Below are 25615 nucleotides of genomic sequence, written 5' to 3' on the forward strand. Positions count from 1 at the left end.
TATATATTTATGTGAACCTAACTCTCCAGTGGGGTTGTCTTCTAATTTCAAAGTTTTTACATAAAAGAACACTTTAAAGCAGAACAGAGGAAGGAAAAGAGAAAAAATTCACAGAAGATTTTCATTAAGTCATTTGCTTAAGCAGGAAAGCAGAGGGCTGTTGTGGTGTTAATGGAGGGAGGAAAGAAGATTTGGGTTCAATCGTATTCTGGTCCAGGACAGTCTTAGCAACGATATTTTGAAAGTATCCTGGCTGATGGTTTAGTGGAGAAAGAAGCAGGGCAGAAAAGAAGAAGGGGAAAAAGACATTTTTTTTCTAAAAGCTGCATATAAGGATAAAATTAAAGTATTTGATCTCTGTTTTCCAAACATCAACTGTTTATATACCACTTTCACAATTTTTGCTATTAACATTTAAAAGGAAACATTATATCACTGCCAAACATGGAGAACCAGTATAGCGTGCCACATAGGGCAATATTAATAATCTGCTACTGCTGATAACTGTGTGCCGTGGAGTTGGTTCTGACTCCTAGAGTCTGTATAGGGTTTCTGAGGCTGTAAATCTTTATAAGAGCAGAATGCCTCATTATATTTCCTGCGAAGTGCTTGGTGGATTTGAACTTCTGACCCTGTGGTTAGCAGCCCTTTCATTAATAATCTGTTATTTGTTATTATTGTTGTTAAATGCCGTTGAGTCAGTTCCTACTCATAGAGACTCGTATAGGGTTTCTGAGGAGCAGCTGACCTGCATCTCTGTTCAACTGGAAGACTACCAAGTATGATAAAATTACTAAAAGATATGACAGAATGGGACATCAGGTAATGACAGTGTGAAGAGATCAGGCAAGACTTTCTAAAAAAAAAAACAGCTATATATCCCCTCCATACACAGAATAGACAGGGATGGGCAACTTAGACATTGGCTACGCAAAATGGAGGGGCTACAAAGGCAAGAAGTGACTGGCTTACAAGCTTTCAAGAGGGAAGCTAGATTCATAGGGCATGGAGGAAAGTAGAATCTCCACTGAGTAGTATACAGTCTGTCTAGGCTGGGCTGATTAAATGAAATCTGGATGGAGCTGTTGTGATACAACAGTGAATAATTGTTATCTGGACTGCTTGTGAGGGAAGTAATTGTAAAGGTAGACGTTTTTAGCAAGGAAGGGAGTGATTAACTTTTTAAGTCTAAGAGCGGAGTTTCCTGGGACCATCAAGGGAGAAGAGCGGAGAGCGGGACCCTACCCAGAGAAGCAGTGATGCCTGAGATGAAAGCAGAGATGATGATGTGGAGAGATGGAGCACTTGGGGACTTCAGACACAGAGAGGGAGAGGGGCTGTGTGCTGATAACCCGGGAGACAGAATTGTAGATTATACCCTTTAGATGGCTGATGATCCATGGAGGGAATTATAACTATAGCAATGAAATGATATACTATAGGATGAATGTAAAACGAATGTTCTCCCATGTAAACTATCACATAATTCACAATAAAACATTAAGAAAAAAAAAAACAGCTATAAAAGACACAGAACAAAAAGATTATAAACAACTATTTGAAGGTACTGGCAAATGATAAAAGGCAGGAAAGAAATCTGAGTTTATACTTGAAAGATGAATGAAATAACTGTGAGCTTGTAGCTTTCTTGCCTGAAGGCACTTTCCAACCTCCCCTGTCCAAGGAGAAAAAAAGGCAGTTCACCAGTTCCAGGGGGAAGATGGTAGGGTTCAAAGCATCAGAAAAGCTATAAGTTCAAGGGGAAATTTTGGAATCAAGAAAGCCACAGAAGATGTGAGCTCTAAAAGCTAAATACAAACTATGCAAGTGGCGGGGAGGCAGTAGGAAGCATAGCGACTAGGCAGACAGAAACTAGGGTGGGGTGTTTACCTTGCAAGGCAGAACTACTTCTGCTGAGATCTGGGAGTTCCCCCACACCTTTGACTAAATGCTTTTACCCAACAGCTCAAGCTGCAGATAACAGGAGATTTACTAGCTTGAGGTGTCAGGGGATAGAATTTGGGACTAAAGAGTCCTGGTGTGGCACTGTGGGTTAATGCCAGACTGCAAAGCTGTTTGAAATGCAAGGTCAGTGGTTCAAGTTCATCAGCTGCTCCTCGGAAACCCTATACAGGGTCGCTATGAGTCAGAATCGACTCCACAGCACTTCACAACACCAACTAGGAGTCCTAGTGTGGAGCGCTGTGGGATAAAGCACTGGACCACAAAGTTGGTATGAACCACAAGGCAGCAATTCAAACTCACCAATAACTCCTTGGAAACCCTATACAGGGTCGTTATTAGTCAGAAGTGACTTGACGGCACTTATCAACAAGGAGTCCTGGTATGCTGCTGTAGGATAAGCACTGGACTGTTAACTGCAGGGTCAGTGGGTCACACTCACTGGCCACTCTTTGGAAACCCTATAGAGGGTTGCTCTGAGTTGGAAACAGCTCGATGACACTTAACAGCAAGAAGTAACTAAAAATCTAGGAGAGTACCATATAGCCAGAGAATCACTACACAAATGAGCTGGAAATCTGAATATAAACTGTCCAAATCCTTAGTAGATCACCAACCTACACAGGCTGGAGGGTGAGGAAATGGTTCAAAAAAGCAGCAGTTAGTATTGAAAAAAACAAAAAACAAAACACCATGAGTGTTGATATCACTTGCTGTCCATCGAAGAATAAAAAAAAAAATTCCCAACAATGTGCTATCTACAAAATGACCAGTGCCATCAAGTAAATTCTGGCTCAGAGTGACCATGGAGAGGATGGTGGTTCTGAACTACTGACCTTGTGGTTAGCAGCCCAATGTATAACCCATGCTCATGTGTACTTTTCACGAAAAATAGAAATATGATGGCAATAAAAGGATAGAGAAAAATACACCATCTGAACAGTATATAAAAATCTACAATGGCTTTGTTAAATTAGACAAAACAGACTTGAAGACATGCAGTTTTCCTAAAGACAAAAAGGGACAAAGGGATCAATGCATTCTAAATATTCCCGTGCCCAGTCACGAAGCTCCAACATACACAAAACAAAAACCAACAGACTTGAAAAGTAGACAAATTAGAGACTGCAATACTCCACTGAGTAATTCATAGAACAATTAGTCAGAAACTGTGCTTGTACCAGACAAGCAAATCAATCTGACCAACTTGACATTCACAGTAGGCTCCACCACCAACAGCGGAATGCACATCCTTTTCAAATGTATATAAACTTCACCAAGACAGACCATAAACTTAGCCTTAAAATAATACAAATAAACATAATTAAATTTAAATAAATTTTAAAGTGTGATATCAAATAAAGGCTTTTCTTTGATCACAATGGAATTAAATTAGAAACCTGCAACTAAAAGGTATCTGGAAACTCTGAAGGTATCTGGAAATAACACAACTTCTAAACATTACATGAGACAAAGAAATCATAATGGGAATCAGAAGATATTTTGTACTCAGTAAAAGTGGAAACAAGATATGTAAAAATTTAAAGAAACTAGTTAAATAATTAGAGGAAAAATTATACATTTAAGTGCTTATATTAGAAAAGAAAGGAGCTCTGGTAGCGTAGTGGTTACGAATTGGGCTGTGAACCTCAAGGTTCACAGCTGTTCCGCGGAAGAAAGATAAGGCTTTCTGCTCCCATAAAGATTTACAGTCTCAGAAACCCTGTACAGGGTTGCTGTGAGTCGGAACCAACTCCACAGCACATAACAACAACCATTAGAAAACAAGATAGGTAAAAAAAAAAAATAGTGATCTAAGTTTCCCCCGTAAAAAAAAAAAAACCTTAGAAAAAGAACAAATAAATTACAAAGTAAGTGCAAGAAGGGAATAATATATGTAAGAATGAAAAATCAAAGACACAGAAAACAGAAAAACTACTGAGAAAAATCAATGAAATAAAAACAAAACTGGTTTTTTGAAAAAAAAAAATCAATAACACTGATAAACTTCTAGCTAAAAAAAGAAAAAAAAGAGGTAAGAAAAAATTATCAATTTCAGAAGAACTATATGGTACCCAGCTATCACTACTGAATGTTCTAATCAGGAACATAACAGAGACTCCTGATCGAACGGGAGAAAAATGTGAAGTAGAACTGCATTCCGACTTGCTTGACCTATTCAGTCTGGTGCCCCCAAGACTTGAGTTGCTCGTCAAACCCTGAATTAAAATTATCCCTCAAAGCTTCCTTTAAGAAACAGTTTACCCCAAAGAGTAAAGACTGTCACTCTTAAGTATTTTTAAACGTGCTACTTAATGAAACAAAGGTATCTACATAAGACCAAATGTTCAATAGCTATTTCAAAGCATAAAGGAACAAGATTAGGGGGCAGGGAGGTTAAATGGAAATGAAACAAACTAGAGCAGAAATAACAAGAATGTTGACACAATGTAAAGAATTTAACCAATGTCACTGATCATCATGTGTAGAAACGGTGTATATTGTCACCAAAAATAAAATAAAAATGACTAAGCTACAAATACATGCAACAGTATCGATGAATCTCACAAATATACTCAGAGAACACAGCCAGACACAAAAGACTACTCTTGACTCCACTGCCAGCATTTCTAGAAGAGGTAAACTATAGTGACAAAAGACAGATCAGTGTTTTAACAAAGATTAACAAAGCCTTAGAGTGGGCACTGGGAAAGAAAACTGAGTGTAGAGCGTAGGAGGGAACGTCTACGGATGACATATATCCTGATTTTGGTGGTGGTTACCCCTTCTGGGGTGGCGCTGTAAGGTCAGCACCGGACTTCGAACTACAAGGTTAGCATTTCAAACCCACCAGCTGCTTCTCAGAAACCCTATATACAGGGTTGTGAAGAGTTGGAATCGACTGGAAGGCACTTAAATACCAACTTCAACAACACAAATGTTCTACCAGTGAAAACATAAAATCAGTGAGTTGTACTATATGTAAATTACATATAAATTGTGTGTGAGTTAGGGAGAAAACCCCAACCAAGGTAGCACTTCCTTCCTGACTAGTTAGACTGAAAAATAATCGATAAAGGGATAGGTTTTTTCACTACAGGATCCAATGTTAGAAAAATAATCAAAACTTAGAAGTAAGTCAGGAGGAGGACAGCATATTGGAGCTGTCTAACAGGATCAGTCAAGAATTATATTTTTGACACATGTTCATTTCAGAGTTGTAAAAATGGCCCTATCTTTTATTGTTAACTCATTTTTAATACCTCATTTAAGTGCTTTTCCAAATCATCTCATGTACTGTAATGCCAGAGGCACATTCTGAAAAAGTTACATCTGAAGTGAGAATTTGGAGGCTTGTTTCCCAGCACACTGCACTTTTTCTTAGAGTGTTCTGAGTATTCTATACTGCTGTCAGGGGTATGGAATTGTGATGGAGCCTCCTTTATTTACTGATTGATTGATCCTATTTCACCCACCATGTTAAAAACAAAAAACAAAGCCAACTCCAATCCCTTGCATTAAAGCCTCTATAATGCCACCCCCCTTTATGAACAGTGAGCCATGATTTTAATTTAGAAATCAATACTTTGCTTCTTGGATACTTCTTCTTCATCTCCAACTTCATCTTCAGTGACCTCTGATCCAGTGGTATATTCTTCTTCTTCTGAAAATAATGACTGCTGTTTCTGAATTGAAAAATAAAACAACATGCCCTACTATACGTGGACTATTTTCACATATCTAATGAATTATTTCAAACACATTTATCTAAATTTATTTTGGTTGACTAAAGCAAACAAAAGCTGACAAAATCATCACTGTCTCACAAAACATTCAGAAAATGGACAAAAGAATTTCTACATTTAGGACAGAATCACACTACATCAGATATTTTTATTTCCATCACAAAATCTAGAAAGTGCTAAGCACATAATAGGTATTCAGTATTTGCTGAAATGCAGCTTAATATCACTCAACTGCATTTCAGCCAATACTGAGTACCTATTATGTATGTGTGTACGATGGTGGTGGTTATGTGCCGTGGAGTCAGTTCCAACTCATAGCAACCCTGTACAGGGTTTCTGAGGCTATAAATCTTTATGGGAGCAGAAAGCCTCATCTTTCTCCCGCGGAACAGCTGGTAGTTTTGAACAGCTGACCTTAAAGTTTGCAGCCCGATTCGTAACCACTACATTACCAGAGCTCCTTAGATATGATGAATTGTAATTTTTTTTCATTATAATGCAATAACTTTCAGTGTGTGGTACTAAAGCATAAGCACGGGACTGCTAACCCCAAGGTCAACAGTTCAAACCCACCAGTCACTCCTCAAATCTTATACAGAGTTGCTATGAGTCGGAACCAATGATATTTAACAAAAACAAGCATGTGCACTCATTCTCTGAGTGAAGGGGTCCCTGGATCACTTCCTACATCTATTCACCCTTTGGATTGTCATCACTGATCCAAATTTCTATTCCATTCTACTGAGTGCTAGTGGTGGTAGTTATGTGCTGTGGAATTGGTTCCAACTCATAGCGGACCCTGCATAGGATTTTGGAGGCTGTAAATCTTTACGGGAGCAGAAAGCCTCATCTTTCTCCCGCGGAATAGCTGGTAGTCTCGAACTGCGGACCTTGAGGTTAGTAGCCTGACTCTCGTAAGCACTACGCTACCGGAGCTCCTTATTGAGTACTGGTGGGAGATGGCATAGTTATGGCAAACAGGTAAACAAATAATCAACCAATAATTGGAAATTCATAGATTTTTTGCTTTGTTCAATGTTCTTAATATGATTTTATAGTGATTTTTAAAGTCTCTTAGCCAGACGTAAGGGTTATATAGGCAGATAATGGAGTATATGTCTGTCTTAAACAATTTGATGGTTGTTTAATAGGTGGAAAATTGCATCCGTTGGAATGAAATATGCAAAACTACCTAAAATTTTTAAACTATGATACTGACAAAATTCAATTAAATGAAACTTATACTTCAGGACAAAGAGATCCATAAAAGCTAATTTACCAGTTGCAGAGTCCAGTTTTTCAGTGACAAAAACTATAAAAAAGACAGAGGAATAAGACATTAATCATTCTATATCCACCCAGATTATGGTTCCATTATTTCTTATGGACACCAAAGAAGAGTGGATGAGGTTACCAATACAGGTTCCCTAAAGGTTGCAACATAATTTAAAACTCAGGCTGAAACTGCAGACTGCAATCTTCAATATATACCTTGTCTAGGGAAGACTGTGGATAATGAAAAATTAGAAAGCAACACCATCATTTTCCTAATGCCATTTCCAAATGACAAGAAAATCACATGTAGCAATAATGTAATTTTATCTAGTTTTTAATGATTTAGTAACTTTTTAATGTCTTATGTTTTATTATAAATTAAGGCATCAGATTATATGCATGGATATTATAAAACTCAATTTGTCATTTTATGTATAACTCACAAATAAATGATAATGACTAAGTAACCTTCTGGAGTACTTTACATGGAATATTTCACTTTCTCAAGTGAATGCTACTTTATTCAACACAAAGATAAGACATTCACAGGCCGACAGAGGTTTCCAGGCCCTTGGTGACAGAAGTCAATGGAACCAAAGCTTTCCAGTCAACTTAAAAATATGACTTCACTTTTGAAGTCTTTGAAAAATTCAGTGCATTCCTGATTTAGATAAAAGTAAGTGTAATTTCATATAGGGAAAAGTTTCTAGAACTAGAAGGAAACAAAGCCTCCTATTCATACTACAAGTAGTCTCCAATTTAAGACGGGGTTCCATTCTGACTCTGTTGTTAAGTTAGTTCTCACATAAATCAAACTCATTTGTTTTTACTTTATTGGTTTTTATTATTAGTATCTTTGTAAGTCAGATTTTTACTTATTTTGGGAGTTTAGCATAAGAGTAATAACATTAGCAAATTAGGCACTACAGCACTATACGTAGTACATATTACTAGCGATAGGAAAAACAAACAAACCCAGAGATGGTCTTAACTGTAGTTCACTATAACTCGTATACGCTGTAAGTCAGGGACTATCTGTACCTGAAGTTTTTAAGTCATTATTTGCCCATAATAAAAACTGTGAAGACCATGTTATATTATTGTTCCAAAATTTAGATTAATTACTAATTCTTTGAGGGTAAGGAATGCGTACTATCATCCTTGTAATCCTATCTATTCAGCATAATATCTTACTGTTACCAGATAGTCAGTAAATGCTAGATTAGTTGACACTATTAATGTCCATGTAAACTGATCAACTGTCTATATTAATATAGAGTAAATGAACCAAACTACTTACAGCATTGAGCTCCCCAGTTCTTGGGCCCCATGGTGCATTTGGCTCTAGCAAAACATCACAGTCTAGACCCCTTTCTTCACATTGGCCAACCCCAGAATCACTTGAAAGAAAAACATATATAAATTTTTAATGCAAACAGTTCCTTTCTTATTGTGAGCATTTTATAAATCACTCTTTGGAAAGAAAGATGGCTCCTGAGTATGAGGAATGCCAGTTCAACACTTACATTTCTTAATTCATCTAGTGATTCATCCAGCAGACACACTGCCAACAGGGGGAATATGGTTACATAATCTACATGCATGGTTACACCCTCTCCAGGAGATGAAAAGGGTGCTGTGACTGGAACTGCTTAGGGAACTGCCTCTATTAAAGGGTCCTCGAACCTTCCATTACAGCCTGCTGCAATTGCACAACGATGGAAGTAGCTTCCGAGATGACCGAACTCAAGTTCAAACTTACAGAAAAATGATCCTTCCCATCAACTTTCTCTCTAATTGTACTAATCAAACACTTAAGATGTAAGCAAGGTGGAAGATAATAAAAAACCTTAAAAAGGGATTGAGGGTCCCAATCTTCTTAATCTTTTCACTAATTTTTCTTCTTCTTAGACTTCCAATATATTAAAATGTTTGGGGCTTTTTTTTGCAAACACTGGTTCGCTCTTATTGTTAAGAGCATACTTTCAGTTAAGTTTTCTGAAGTAATGTAAACAATTTGAGGACTGATTTGGGAAAGTGTCAGGAGGCGGGGATTCTGGAAAGGGAACCAGTGAGTAAAGCTGTACGGTGGTGCTTTTTCATTTTGTTTTTCTCACCTAACAGTATCCTTAGAAAAAGGCACAATAATGACATCTTTGTGACTGAGCAGATCATCCAGTATCCTAGTAGTCGGACAAGACAGCAAATCCCCACCTTCACCTTGATCACAAACAGCAACCATGTGGTCCCTCACTTTACAGCCCTGTCAAGTAAAAGACATTACATTACAGAAACATTCCTTTAAAGGTCACTGCATATTTTTCTTTTACCAGCCATATCAATCAGTTTACAGCTTTTTCTTGTGAAAAGATAATATCCACACAGAAAACACTATGAAATATACATGTGCATTCATTAAAACCAAAGAATAGTCTCGATGCCACCATCCATGTTAAAAAACAGAACATGGCCAACACTGCCGAAGCCGCAATGTGTCCATCCTTAATCAGAACTGCCTCCCTCTCACCAAAGGTCACTTCTCTCCTGAATTTTATGGTAATCATTTCCTTATTTTATTACATAATTTTATCACTTAAGGATGCAGCCCTAACACTATGTCAGTTTTGCTTGTTTCATTAAACATTATGCTTTTTAGAACTCAACCATGTTATTGCACATATAAGGGACTTCTGGTATGGTGCTGTAGGATAAGCACTGGACCTAAGGGACAGTTTGAACCACAAGGCCAGTGGTTCAAATTCACCAGCTGCTCCTTGGAAAACTTATACAGGATTTCTATGAGTCAGAAATGACTAAATGGCACTTAACAGCATTGTGTATATAGTTTACATTTCCATTAATGTATCGTATACCATTGTATGAATAAACACAAATTGTTTACTAAGTCTCCTGTTGATAGATGGATTGTTTCCATTTAGGGCTAGTATAAATGCTGCTATAAACATTCTTTGACATGTTTCAAATGCACAAGCACACACGTGTATCAAATACAAGACTATCAGCAGCATATAAGAGTTTCTGTGACGCCACATTATTGTTCACACTTAAGACTTTTAAATTTTAGTCATTTTGTGTATAGTGGTATCTAGTTGTGGTTTTAATAACAATTCCCCTAATTCTGTTTACTGGACAACAGAAGTTTTTCTTGAAAGAAATGATTATTACCTGTTTTTTTCTTACTGATATTATGATATTATATTGTTAATAAGGCATGATTACAATGTGTGCAAAGTTGCCGCCATAGAGTTTCCAAGGCTGTGACTTTTTTGGAAACAGATTACCAGGCATATCTTCTAAGGTGTTTAAGAGAGATCGAACTGCCCTGTTTTTAATCTGAACTTTTTATGGCTATATTGTTGTTAAGTGTTGTTGAGTCGGTTTTGACCCTTACAGACCCTGTATAGGGTTTCTGAGGAGCAGTGGTAAGCTTGAATAGCCAACTTTGTATTGGTAATATTTCTTTCTACCTGTGGGTTTGTCTTCTCAGTCTCAATTGATTTATTGGATTTATCGATCTCTTTCTCTATGGTATTACCTTTAGAAGCTTTATTAGTTTTCCTTTTGCATACAGCTTTTGTGAGCATTATGGGATAGAGGTCCAGCTCTATTTCAGTTCTAGTTTTCCCCATATGGAAAAAGGCCTTATTAGTAAGGTCTTCATTTGCCCAGTGTTCTACAGTGCCATCTTTTATCATTCAAGTGTTCACATACATGTGGCTCTAGTTTTAATAATAGGTAGTCCCCAACTTATGGTCGAGTTCTGCTTTGACAAATCCACTGTCAGTTCTGAGGTAAGCTCAGAATACTGGTTTTCTTTTTTAAGTTTTCAGTACCAATGCCTTTTATTATCATTATCTTCATAAACCTGACCATTGAACATCTGTAAATGAACATTGAGAATAACATTAACAAATTATGCACTGCAACAAGAGTACATATTACTAATGATAATATGTATTATTAGTTATACATATAGATAATATGTACTAATAGTGGTGGTGGTGGTGATGTGCCGTGGAGTCGGTTCCGACTCGTAGCGATCCTGTACAGGGTTTCCGAAGCTTTAAATCTTTATGGACGCAGAAAACCTAATTTTTCTCCTGAGGAACAGTCTGGTAGTTTCCAACTGCTGACCTTGAGGTTCACAGCCCAATTCGGGCTGTGAATCTCAAGGTCAGCAGTTGGAAACTACCAGTTGTTCCGCGGGAGAAACCCTGTACACCACACTATCAGAGTTCCTTCATGATAATATGTTGTTGTTGTTGTTATGAAGTGCCGTCAAGTCAGTTCCGAACCTAAGCGACCCTGTGTAAGGTTTCCAAGAAGCAGGTTCATAGCTTGAGCCACCGACCTTGCAGTTCAAACAGCTTTACGCTCTGGCTCATTAACCCACAGTGCTACACCAGGACTCCAATGGCAAAGAGACTGGTAGACAATAGAAGATGACAAACTACAGGTGATCTCTGACTTACAACATTCAAGTTACTGCAAATCACATTTAACAGTATTTTTGGGGGGGGTCATACATTATCATTAATAATTATTAATGTTTGTTGTCTTCTATCAACACTCACGGAAGTAGCAGTCAAGAGATCAGATGACGTATTGCACTGGGCAAATCTGCTGCACAGGAACTTTTTAAAGTATTGAAGAGCAGAGATATCAGCTTGAGGACTAAGGTGCGACTGACCCAGGCCATTGTGTTTTCAATAGCCTCATATGGATGCAAAAGCTGGACAGTGAATAAGGAAGATCGTAGAAGAATTGATGCCTTTGAGTTGTGGTGTTGGAGGAGAATACTGAAAGTGCCATGGACTGCCAAAAGAACCAATAGATCTGTTTTGGAAGAAGTGCAGCCAGAGTGCTCCTTGGAGGCCAGGATGGCTAAGCTTCGTCTCTCCTACTTTGGACATATTGTCCGGAGGAAATAATCGTTGGAGAAGGATGTCATGCTAGGTAGGGTGGAGGGTCAGAGAAAAAGAGGAAGACCCCCAACGAGATGGCTCAGCCAGGTGGCATCATTAATGTACTCAAGTGTGGCAGCAGTAGTGAGGTTGGCCCGGGATCGGACATTGTTTCGTTCTGCTGTGCATGGGGTCGCTATGAATTGGTTCCGACTCGATGGCACCTGACAACAACAACATTGTCTTCTATTATCTACCAGTCTCTTTGCCAGTATCACCTTGTCTAAATTGCTATGGCTTTATTATAAATCTTGAAATCAAGTAAGTCCTTCTATCTTTGTTGTGATTGAGAATATTTTAGCTCTTCTTGGCCCTCTGCATTTACATATAAGTCTTAGAATCAGCTTAACAAATTTCCTAATAAAATTCTATTGAGATTTTCATTATTATTGTACTGATTTTTATAGATCAATTCGACAAGTAGCCACATCTTTCCAATACTGTTTCCAGCCTACCATCATTGTTTTAGTCTTCTTTATTTCCTCTCAGTGTTTTATGCTTTGTATGAGAGGTCTTGCATATTTTGTTAGATTTATTCCTTTTGCTGGGTGGCATTGAGGTGATTTGACTCATAATGACCCTATGTGACAGAACAGAACTGCCTATAGGGTTTCCTAAGTTATAACCTTTACAGGAGCAGATTGCTGGATCTTTTCTCCTGTGGGTGGATGGTGGGTTTAAACCACTAACCTTTTCCACTTAGCAGCTGGGCACTTAACCAATGAACCACCAGGGAGCCTTAGATTTATTCCTAGGCACTCAATATTTTTTGATGATATTGTAAATGGTTTCTTTTTATACATTTCATTATTAAAATTGTTGGTATATATAAATATAACTGATTTTTATAGATTGGTATTTAATAGATCAGACTTCTCAAACTCATTAATTGTAATACTTTGTAGATTCTTTGGGTTTCTTATGTACATAAAGGAGTCCAGATGTGGCACTGTAGGATAAGCCCTGAACTGCAAGGTCGGCAACTCAAACTCACCAGTTACTCCTCAGAAATCCTATACAGGGTCACTATGAGTCAGAACCGATTCAACTGCACTGAATAACACCAACAACATGTATATAGCACCACCCACAAATAAGTCCTGGTGTGGCGCTGTGGGTTAATGTTCCAGACTGCAAAGCTGTTTGAACTGCAAGGTTGTCAGTTCAAGCTCACCAGCTGCTCCTTAGAAACCCTATACAGGGTACGTATGGGTCAGAACTGACTCGACGGCACTTAACAACAACAACAAATGAACAGTAGTATAATACTGAGCACCCTGAATTCTCGATACCTGTCAAAACTAAAGCATTTTATGTTTCACTAGTAAGTGTGATCTTTGCTGTAAAGTATAGATTTCCAGATTGTTAATTATTTCTTTTAGTACAATGAAGACCATGCAGACTGTACTCTGGCTTCCGATATTACTGTTGAGAAAGGAACTCTGTTATTATTCATGTTTTGTAGGGATTCTACTTTTTGTCCTCTAGTTGCTTTAAAAACGTTTTCTTTTTTTTCAGTTTCAATATGATATCATATGTAAGTATGGGTTTCTTGTTATCTTATTGGGAAACACTGGATTTCTTGAAAACATGAATTAGTATCTTCCAAAGTTTAAAAGATTCTTCAAATTTTGCCTTGGAATCATTCTCTTCCTCTTCTTCTATTGTGAATTCTATTAAATATATTAGATCTTCTAGGTATCATACTCTCCTTTTAATTTCTCATCATTTTGTACTTAATTCTGGACAGTTTCTTTGGACTTAGCTTTCAATTTACTAATTCCTTCTTCAACTGCTTCTAATATGCTGCTAATTTGTTAAGGGGCTTAAATTTCTGTTACTGAATTTTTCAATTCTTGCATTTCTATTTGTTTTTGTTTAAACCCTCTCTGTGACTTTTATAGTTTACAATTCCCTGATAAGTAATTCAAACCTATCCTCCCATCAGAAGAACTACAGCATACAGATGGATTAAAGGTCATCAGATTAAAAGCACCAAAATGCTAATGAGATAATGAGGAATCGTGTTAATATATAGCATATAATGGGAACCCACAGAGGTGAACTGGTACTAAAGAGCATCTGTTAAGATGACTATTACAAATATGAAATAGAATGCATAAAGATCAATATATCAGATGCACCGATCATTACTAGTGATTGGGATATGCAAAAGTTGTAAACACAGAGGAAGGATTAGTAGTGTCACAGAATATGGCCTAGTTGATAGAAATGATGCTCAAGATCCCACAACAGAATTTTGCAAGACCAATGACTTATTCATTGCAAATACCTTTTATTTTTTTTGTATTGAAAAAAAATACATATTTAGAATCACATGCAAGTAAAATTTTGCTGAAGATAATTCAAAAACTGTAGCAACAGTACATTGACAGGGAATGACCAATGCAGAAGTTCAAGCTGGATTCAGAATAGGATGTGGAACTATTGATATTATTGCTGGTATCAGATAGATCTTGGTTGAAAGCAGAGAATACCAGAAAGATGTTTACTTGTGCTGTATTGACTATGCAAAGGCTTTCGACTGTGTGAGTCATAACAAAATATGGATAACACGGTGAAAGATGGGTATTACAAAAACTTAACTGTGCTTATTTGAAACCTGTACATGGACCTAGATATACTTGTTAGAACAAAACAAGGGGATACTGAATGGTTTAAAATCAGGAAAGGTGTTTCCAGGGTTGCACCCCTTCACCATAGTTACTCCATCTGTTATGCTGAGCAAATAATTGAAGAAGTTTGATTATCTGAAGGAAAAGGTGGCATCAGGACAAGAAGACTCATTTATAATCTGTGAAATGCAGATGACACAACCTTGCTTGCTGGAAGCAAAGAGAACTTAAAATACTTACTGATGAAGATGAGAGACTATAGCGTTTCAGTATGGATTATACCTCACTATAAAGAAAACAAAAATCCTCACAAATAGACTAATAAGAAACATCATGATAAACATCACAATAAAGCAGCAGCCAAGAAATCAAACAATATACCATATTGGGCATATCTACTGCAAAAGACTTCTTTAAAGTTTTCAAAAGCAAAGCTATCAGTTTGAGGACTAAGATGTGTCTGACCTAAGCCAGGGTATTTTCAATAGTCTCAAAATGCATGTGGCAGTTGGACAACCAATAAGAAGACTATAGAAGCACTGACATTAGATTTGAGTCCCTGTGTTGGAGAAAAATACTGAAAGTACCATGGAGTGCCAGAAGAATGAACAACTGTGTTGGAAAAAGTACAGCTCGAATCTAACCTATAACAGAATCTAACCTATATGGATACTCACATATTATACCAAGATATATGTTCATTGCAACCCTGTATGTAGCAACATCAATCAGAAAGCAATCTCAATGCTCCTTAGAAGCCAGGACAGTGAGACTTTATCTCTCATCCTTCAGACATGCTATCTGGAGGAAGTAGCCAAACATTCAATGGTACATTTCTTTGTGTGCTTTTTTTTTTTTCTCTTTCTGATATTAATGACTGAACTATAAGTGCCATGAAAACAGAAACAAATTTTATACATTATTAACTTCTTTGAACAGTGTGTATAGCACAACAGTTTAGTGTTTTATAAACATCTGTCATATGAAGGAGATTTAGGTTCCTTTCATCCATTCATGACCTTTAATAACACAACATTTTCAAAAGTGTTAGTGATGAGGGAATCTAACCTATAACAATACTCACAGATTACACCAAGATATATGTGCATTGCAACCCTGCAGCATCAATCATCAATCTGGAAACAACCTAAATCTTCACCAATCAGAGAACAGTTCAATAAACTGTAATACTGCACAGCAGCTAAATAAAATGACACAAAAAGATAACCTAGGTATATCATTTGGGGGAAGAATAAGATAAATTATACGATCTCATCAACAATATAAAGATTATTTATCATTTATACCTGATATATATAAAACAAGGTCTGAAAGGAAACTGTCAGCTGTGACTCCCTCTCAAGAGAAGGTGAAGCAGGGAGTGGTGTGAAGAGAGACTTCTACTTTCTACTATAAATATGTACATGTTGTTTAAGCGTTCGCTACATGAATGTATTAGTTTTATACTTTAAAAATAACAAAAGGGTAGAAGATTTACATAAAGTGTTGGTGAACACTATGTGTTTACCTACAAACGGGCAACATTCAGGATTTACCTTTGTAAGCTGAGTGGGATCAAACCGGAGAACCTTTTGGTTACAGCAGGGATAAATCCCAGTGCCGACAGAACTCTGTGAACTTGCTGCAGTGGGGTAGATCACTGTTTCTGAGTGATACTGACAGTGTGAAAATTCAATACAGAGAAAAGCCTGAATAAAAGAAATAGTCAACATCCATTACTGTTTCCACAGTGAAATTAAACACACTAACAAAAACATATTGTTTCCACAATGAAATTATACCTATAAAAAAGACTATGTATTGTGATTCCATTTATATAAAATATACAAAACAGGCAAATTTATGGAGACCCAAAGGAGCTCTGGCAGCGTAGTGGTTACGAATCGGGCTGCGAGCCTTAAGGTCAGTGGTTCGAAACTACCAGCCGCTCCGCGGGAGAAAGATGAGGCTTTCTACTCCCGTAAAGATTTACACCCTCGGAAACCCTGTACAGGGTCGCTATGGGTCGGACCCGACTCGATGGCACTTAACAACAACAACAACAAAGTTGATTAGTGGTTACCAGGGGCTAGGTATGAGACTGGAGAGTGACTACAAATGGGCACAAGAGACCTTCCTGGGTGATGGAACTATTCTGAGATTGGATTGTGAACTGTACAAGGCTGTAAAAGTACTTTAGAAACACTGAGTTGTACACATTAAAATGAATGACTCTTGTGACACGTAAAACTTTATATAAATTTCAAGTGCATTAAATTGATCTTGAGAGCCTTGTGGTACAGTGGTTAAAGTGCTCAGCTGCTAATGGAAGGCTTGGGTTAGAACCCACTAACTGCTATGTGGCAGCCTGGTAAACCCTCTGTCCTAGAGGGTCACTGTGAGTCACAAGTGGCTCAATGGCAGTGAGCAATGCAAACTGATCTAGATGGACATGCTAGTTTATAAATGGCTAGTCACCTCACCAGTTTTCCAGTGAAAAATAAAACGTCAGTTTGTCTTACTTGGATATTCCTTAATATATATATTTTTAAAGCTAAATATTTAGTAGCAGTACTTATAAAATTGAGTTACTCTGAATCATGGGTGAAAAAGGTACCAAGGTTTAATTATCAAATAGGTTTCAGATATATTTATGAGTTGGTAAAATAATTCTAAGACCATAACACAATTAACATTCTAAGCACAAATAATCTTGAACACAAAAGGAAGGCAGAATCTAGAACTCAAGAATTCTTAGTTGTTAGTTTCAATTACGATTTTGAATTAAAATCTGTACTGTGTCTGATAAAAGCTATCTCATCCACACAATATTTTCCATATAAATTCAGGTGTGTATAAACTCGACAAAATAAATGGCAAAAATTATTCAATTTGCTATGAAAAAAAGAGATAAAACCCTTACATGCTGACATTAGAAACAAGTCAGGTTTTAGAACTGTGATATCCCTGATTAATTACAAGTGATAGCCTAATTGTGAGAAGGGTATCTACGAATCTGTTAAAAGAAAACAAAATCAAAACAACCAATAACATCAAGTGCTAGAGTACTTCAGTAAACCTGAGCTTAAAAAAAAATGTGGGGACACATGGAATCAGTTGGGTGGGAGCTTCTACAGCTTGACAGCTGCTCCTCCTTCCAGCCATTGAAAATCATTACCCATTAAATAAGATTGAGTGTGGCCTATGAAGACCTGCTCATTCTATAAAAGGGTTTTGCTTAGGTTCCTTCAAATAGCAAGCTTTCTTGCGTTTTTTATTACAGACTTCTTCCCTATGAAAACCAATCAAAAACTTTTGGGGAGTGCAACTATTTAATAAATTTATGGACCAGTGGAACATTTCTGGCTGGGAACAAGTAAGAGGATATTGCTTTTTTTTTTTCTATTGAAAAAATAGATTTGGTCACTTAAAACCAACTTTTTCTAAAAATTCAGCAAGGCAATGGTTACTGCAACAATAGAAAATAAAAAAGGGGATGAAGAAACACGGCAAGAGAAATGAAGCCAGATGCAAGCAATGATTAAATGCACCATTATTTTTACTACTAGATTCTTAAAGAGATGTCAGCTATTGTCCAAACATACTAATTAAACAGTATATATCAAAAAGGCTTTTCCCTCAACATTTTGCAGAAAAGGTAAAAAAATAAGACAAAATTCTCACTTGACAACATCTTGAGCAAGTCAGCCAGTTGACTGTTCCCCATAAGCGCCAATATACATTTCTCCAAGATTTTAATTCTTCAAAAAAGCTATTCAAATACTCATGAACATCCCAAGTCTTGTCTCTGGGGAAAAGAGCCTCAACTGTTATATTATTTTACAAAGCAAGCAATATAAACATTTTGTTTTAAACAGATTTTTGTGTTTAAATGTTAAAAAGATTAACGTTTTTATGTTTGTGTACTATTTCCAAGAACATTTCCCCAAATAATGGATATGATGTAAACTACAGTTCTAGACAGATAAAATTGCCTTTGGGAGTTTATTTTGTGGACTACAGAAAAAGCTACAGAGAATTTAACGCCATATTAATTTGTTAACCTAGAAAAAGAGTTAAAAACTAAATGTGGTTTGAAGCAGATCAACAGTTGGAACTTAGGCATATGTGGTCAAATGCAATCTTTATTGTGACTGCAAATGTTATAAGGGACTATTACTGCTAATTCTAAATATTTCATTAATGTACTGGTTCTTTACATCATGTGCAAAAGATATAATCTATTAAGTAACATAGTTTGTTATATGTAATAAGGTCTAGGTAATACACATCCTACAATTAGACAATATCAAGTTTCAAAAAAGCAAAAGCTTAAAACCAAATTTGCTATAGTCATATGTAAGTCCCTATTTTTTCTTTTTCTTTTTTTTAATTCCTATTTTTTAACTTTTGATATTTTTTTTCCTTCGCTCAACAGATAACAAAATGCAATCATGCAGTTCAAATGACAAAAGAACAATCTGTTTTAAAAAGCTACTTAAAGACAATTTAAATAATATATGCACCAAAAGCAGACTTGTAGGAAAATACTTCAAATTAAAAAGCAAGAATTGATGCTAAAGATAACATCAAATACTTTCTTCATATACTACTATTAATAGTTATTGCTGTTATAATGAATAAAGACTCAAGGCAAAAAACAAAACAAAAAACAATTATAAAGTTCTAGGGGCTTAAAATAACTAAGATTTTTAATTACTCTACTTTAAAGTTGACTGTACTATTAACGTTTAGATCAACTGTCAAACATTTCCTTGTATTGCTGTCTAATGTAAACAATATGAAATCTAACATTTGTAGGCTTTTTTCTTAAGTAAAAGTTCTATGCATCTTTACCATGGAAAGAAATAGAAGAAAACTAAAGTTCTCCCTAACGGTATCACCCAAAGGTAACATTCAGATTAACATTTTAATGAACATGAACACACTTCCAGTTTTGCTTCATAACCTGTTTTTGTCACTCAATTTACCACTAATAATTTTCTATGTTAGTATATATTCTTTCACCACTTTACACTTAAATGGTACAAATGACAAATAGATTAGATGTGCTTTAGATAAATACACTATTGTATAGCTGTACAGGTATGTGTTGTTTAATGACCATATTTACATAATTTGGACATTGAATACCGTATTAGATACAAGTTGTTGCTGTTATTGTAGTTAAGTTCTATCAAGTCAGTTTCCAACTCACAGCGACCCTCTGCAGGGTTTCCAAGGAGCAGCTGGTGGATTTGAATCACTGACAGTGTGGTTCAAAGTGACCTTGTGGTTCAGTGCTTATCCTACCAGGACTCCTATATACATGTAGTTGCTGTAGTCAAATCCTTGTAATATTGGAAACCTGGTGGCCAAAGTCCAAGAGTTACATCCACTGGATACAGGACGTTGGCTTTGCTGGGTGTGCAGCTGGGTCGGATGGGGGCTGAGCTGGCAGCTGGATCAGGACTTTATTTGTGTCCAGGTGCAGGATGGGGGTGATGTACAGGGGCATAGATAAGTGGCCACAGGGACAGGCTGCGGTTTTGGGTGCTGGGAGCACAGCTGGCTGTGGCAGCTGTGACTGCTGCCACCCTGCTGGGAACCCACAAGCGCCCTGGGCTCCTGGGCATTGCCAGCAACTATGGCAGGAGCCGAATGGCCTGGGCATGAAGTGAACAACTGTTTAGCTGCAGGTTAATTGAATGAAACCAGAAGGAAAGGAAGGAAGAGGTAGAGGAGGAGGCACCGTGTGGACTGGGATGTGCCCTGGAGCCCCGCTGTAGTCCTGTTGTGGTGCTGTAGGATAAGCACTGGACTGCTAACAGTCCACCAGCTGCTCCTCAGAAACCTTATATAGGGTTGATGTCCGGCAGAACTGAGTCAGAGGGCACTTAGCAAGAACCATAGCGAGCCCCTGCTGCTCATTGACTCAAAGGGTTTAGTAGCTTTAAAACCATTAGGGGAAAACAATAAAAGGAGAGCTGCTTTCCTTTAAAGATTAAACAACAAACAAACTATTGGGATGACAGGCATATATGCAGTCGGATGATTCCTGGATGGATGTGAAAAGCAACACATACCTGTCAAACTTACTGTACATTCAGTAAGGACCAGCCACTTGTTTGTACCTGTTGTTTAAAAAGGAAAGCAAAGCAGTTCTCCTATTGTTTTTGGCACTATAAACACTGGGCTGCTAACTGCAAGGTCAGAGGTTCAAACTCACCCGCCACTCCTCAGAAACATTGTATTCACTGTGTGTTGGAACTGACTTGATTGCATTTAATAACAACAATGATTTTTTTGTTGTTGTTGTTAAATATTATTTTATTTAATCATTGCAACAATATCTGTGAGTTAGGGATTACTATATCATTGAGAATGAAGAACTAAAATTTAAAGACTGGGTGTTGTTCAAGGTCATAAAGCTAATAAATTGTAAAACTGGGGGGAAAGGAGAGAGAATAGGAAAACACAGCCATATAGCCAGATATGGGTCCTAGATATGAGAAGTGGAGGTTTTAAACAGAGGACAAGTACCTCTGGAAGGCAGGCATCATTTACTAGCAGCTATTTTACCATGTAAAAGAGTTTCCTTACCAATCTTTGGAGAACATACACTTAAACAACTTCCAAATCACATAATTTCCTGTTCCACAGACTGTACTGTGGACACTGGAGTCCTGCTATGGTGCTGTAGAATGAGCACTGGACTGCTAACCACAAAGTCAGTGGTTCAAACACACCAGCCGGTCATTGGAAACCCTATTAAGGGTTGAGATGCATTGAAACCAACTCAATGGCGCTTAACAAACAACATTGTGGCTATAAGCTACATGCAACTGTATTTTGGTTTGTTTAATCACTTGACCATTTGGATGTTAGTTCATATTACCTATTTATGTATTCTGTACATCAATACATATTGAGCCCAACATTACCTCTCTGGATAAGTTTTTAGCAGTATGATATTTTGGAAGCATACATAAATGTTAAAGCATTTTTCTTCATGAAGTACTGTATCTATTTACAACCCTCTCCCTCCTATACCCTGCTCCCAACCTAAAATGAGAACTTGTTTTATATTTAAAAGGGAATAAAAAGGACTATGTTTTAATGGAATACTGACAAAATATGATGAATCTATAAACAAATGATAGAAAATCCAAATTTAAAGACAATTTTCCTCACTCGCCAAAATTCACATGAAAGTAAATTCAATATAACATTTGTATTTATTGTTGTTAAGTGCGGTCGGATCAGAGCAACCCATATAGGAGCAGCTGGTGGTTTGAACTGCCGACCTTGAGGTTTGCAGTCCAGTGCTTGTCCTATAGTGCCACACCAGGAAAAATAATTAAAATCTGTTATCAAAGTTACATTTTAGGGAGGTGGGGCTTGATGGCAGATAGGGTAGAGGTGCAGCAATACCATAGAATACCAGACGAAGCGGGTATGTGGCAGAGCTACAAAACTCTGAACCACATAGGTAGGAATATTTTAAAAGTTTGAAGGCTTACAGCTAGTGGAACTTGCAGCGAAGTAAGAAATCCCATATTTTAGAATCTACTGAGCTTGGAGGCCTGGAGCCCACAACTTGGGCGAGACCTAACAGCAAGACCAAGCGGGGGAGCAGGCAGACATGCCAAAGAAAAATGCTGCGGGAACCTCAGAGCAAAGATGGAAAAAAGACTGTTGGTTTTGCTATGCCCTGATTTTTTTTTTTTATCTGTTCATTGTTGTTGTTGTTGTCGTTGTCAGGTGCCATCGAGTTGGAACTGACTCATAGCGACCCCATGCACAGCAGAACGAAACAATGTCCGATCCTGGGCCAACCTCACTACCGCTGTCACACTTGAGTCCATCAATGATGCCACCTGGCCAATCCATCTCATTAGGGGTCTTCCTGTCTTTCTCTGACCCTTCAACCTAGCCAGCATGACATCCTTCTCCAGCGACTGTTCCCTCCGGACAACATGTCCAAAGCATGAGAGACGAAGCTTAGCCACCTTGGCCTCCAAGGAGCACTCTGGCTGCACTTCTTCCAAAACAGATCTATTGGTTCTTTTGGCAGTCCATGGCACTTTAAGTATTCTCCTCCAACACCACAACTCAAAGGCATCAATTCTTCTACGATCTTCCTTATTCATCTGTTCATTGGCCTCCCACTATTTGCATACCTCCATTCTGTTGACTAGAGGGGTGGGGGTACCTGAGCGAGTGGACACTCCCCATACCCCCACCACTGGTGAGTTCTTCTGCCATGCATGCGCACAGACACCTCAGCATTTAAAGAGACAGGCAGCTCAACAGCCAGCTCTGAACTGTTTATTAATAGGGAAAAGGCCACAACAAAGTATGTGGAGAGGGAGAGAGAGTTTAAGAACAAAACAGGCTGAAAATTAAATCCTGAGGTACAACATAACAACCAACAGTGGCCTCTTGAAATTTATCCGGTGATCTTGAAGGCAAAAAACTGAAAGAGGATCTTAACATCATACTCATATTAGGCTACAGATATTTTTTTCTTCTCTCCCTCCTCTCCATTTTCTGCAATTATAGACTACACTAGCTCTGGTAGCGTAGTGGTTATGAATTGGGCTGCAAACCTTAAGGTCAGCGGTTCGAAACTACCAGCCGCTCTGCGGGAGAAAGATGAGGCTTTCTACTCCCGTAAGGATTTACACTCTCGGAAACCCTGTACAGGGTCGCTATGGGTCGGAACCGACTCGACGGCACTTCACAACAACAACATCCAATCTAGTTTTTTGTTATTGTTGTTTCCTTTATTTTTTTGCTGTAACTATTTTGTTCCCCCTTTTGCCTTTGAGAGACTCTTTCTCTCCCTATATTACATAAGAAGAGACAGCAATTGCTGCCATATAGTCAAGCTACAATCACACCCTAAAACCCCCACAATCCAGGCAAGAACCAATACCAACTGCCACACACCAGGAAGTCAGACAACACCTGCAAAAGTTGCTCTAAGTTAACCAATAAAAAGAGTGAAAAGGGAAGCCCACATCATGATTACATCTACCTGGAGGCAACAGAAAACATAATAAATACCAAAACACACTCAATTACATATTAAGGCAACAGATAAACACTAAACATGTCCAAGAAGCAAAAGCAGATGACCATATCAGCACCCATATCAGCACATGTCCAGAAACAAGATAAAATGTCTGAGACAAATGACCTAGAAGTAGACCTGGACTGCATTCTGGAAGGAGGGCAGGCCTTGGAAATGCCTGAGAAGGAATTCAGAAAAATGACTATAAAATGTTTCAAAACACTTTACAATGGAGTTGAAAAAAATAAGGAAGACGTCAGGAAAGTACGACAGGAACAATCAAATAAGAAAATGAACACTTCACAACATACCAACAAAATGAAAATCCAAGAAGAACATAGAAACACTGAAAAATGAGGAAACTCAAAGAAACAACACAAAAACCATGAACTCAGCCCAGGAAGATATGCCGAACAAAGAAACCAGCAACACCACAAAAACACCAAACATAATGGCAGCAATTAATCCATACTTATTGATAATTACACTGAATGTAAATGGATTAAATGCACCAGTTAAGAGACGGAGGGTGAAGGAATGGATAAGAAAACAAGATCCTTTAGTATGTTGTCTGCAAGAGACACATCTTAAACACAGAGACAAAAGCAAATAAAAAGTCAAAGGATGGAAAAAACTATACCAAGCTAATAAAAAACAAACAGGAGTGGTAGTATTAATCTCCGATAAAATAAACTTTAAGGCAAAACCCAGCATAATAGATAAAGACAGACATTATCTCATGATTAAAGGGACAATTGAACAAGATGACATAACCATAATAAATATCTATGCTTCCAATGTAAGAGCTTCAAAATATATAAAGCAAACTCTAATACATTTGAAGACAGAAATAGATAAATCTACAATAATCGTGGGCATATTTAATACACCACTTTAATAACGGACAGAACAACCAGAAAGAAACTTGACAAAGACACAAAGGAACTAAACAATACAATCAGCCAACTGAACCTCATAGATGTGTACAGAGCATTCAACCCAATAACAGCACAACACACATTCTTTTCCAGAGCACATGGAACATTCTCCAGAATAGACCATGTGTTAGGCCACAAAACAAACCTCCATAAATTTACAAATATCAAAATACTACCAAGCATCTTCTCAGACCACAATGCTATCAAATTAGAAATCAACAATAGGAAGACCAAGGAAATAAAATCAAATACATGGAAAACTAATAGCACCCTGCTGAAAAGCAACTGGGTAGTAGAAGAAATAAAACATGAACTCACAAAGTTCCTAGAAACAAACAAGAACAAAACACAACGTACCAAAATCTTTGGTACACGGCGAAAGGGGTGATGCGAGGACAACTTATTGCAATAAATGCACATATACAAAAAGAAAACCAAAATTAACACATTATTAACAAAGCATCTACAACAATCAGAAACAGACCAACAGAGGGAACCTAAAGCCACCAAAAGAAAAGAATTAATAAAGATTAGAGCAGAAATAAATGAAACAGAAAACTATAGAAAGAATCAAAAGGACAAGAACCTGGTTCTCTGAAAGTATTAATAAAATTGACAGACCACTGGCAAACCTAACAAAAGAAAAGAGGGAGAAGACACAAATAACACGCATTAGAAACCACATGGGCAATGTCACAATGGAATCAAAGCAAATCAAAAGGATAATAACAGAATACTATGAAAAGTTGTACTCCAACAAATTTGAACACTTAGAAGAGATGGATATATTTTCAGAAAAACACTACCTATCTAAATTTATACACAGTAAAGTAGAAAACCTGAACAGACCCATAACAAAAGAAGAAACTGATCAGGTCAATCAAAACACTCCAAACGAAAAAAGTCCAGACCCAAATGACTTCACCGATAAGTTATATGAAACACTCAGGGAAGAGCTGTCACCAATTCTACTCAAATTATTCCAGAAGATAGA

General features: G+C 37.4%; 1 protein-coding gene across 1 annotated transcript in view; it reads right to left on the reverse strand.

Moving 5' to 3' along the window:
• The window catches only part of KIAA1841 (KIAA1841 ortholog), a 62864-nt gene that overhangs the window by 6598 nt on the left and 30651 nt on the right, over positions 1 to 25615 (reverse strand). The window contains exons 8-13 of the mRNA XM_006862985.1: positions 18289 to 18412; positions 16161 to 16313; positions 9101 to 9246; positions 8284 to 8383; positions 6988 to 7020; positions 5549 to 5648 (exon numbers count right to left, since the gene is read on the reverse strand). Coding sequence (XP_006863047.1) covers positions 5549 to 5648; positions 6988 to 7020; positions 8284 to 8383; positions 9101 to 9246; positions 16161 to 16313; positions 18289 to 18412 — 656 coding nt within the window. The remainder of the gene's footprint in view (positions 1 to 5548; positions 5649 to 6987; positions 7021 to 8283; positions 8384 to 9100; positions 9247 to 16160; positions 16314 to 18288; positions 18413 to 25615) is intronic.

Source organism: Chrysochloris asiatica, unplaced genomic scaffold (genome assembly GCF_000296735.1).
Source record: "Chrysochloris asiatica unplaced genomic scaffold, ChrAsi1.0 scaffold00052, whole genome shotgun sequence".
Taxonomy (NCBI): domain Eukaryota; kingdom Metazoa; phylum Chordata; class Mammalia; order Afrosoricida; family Chrysochloridae; genus Chrysochloris; species Chrysochloris asiatica.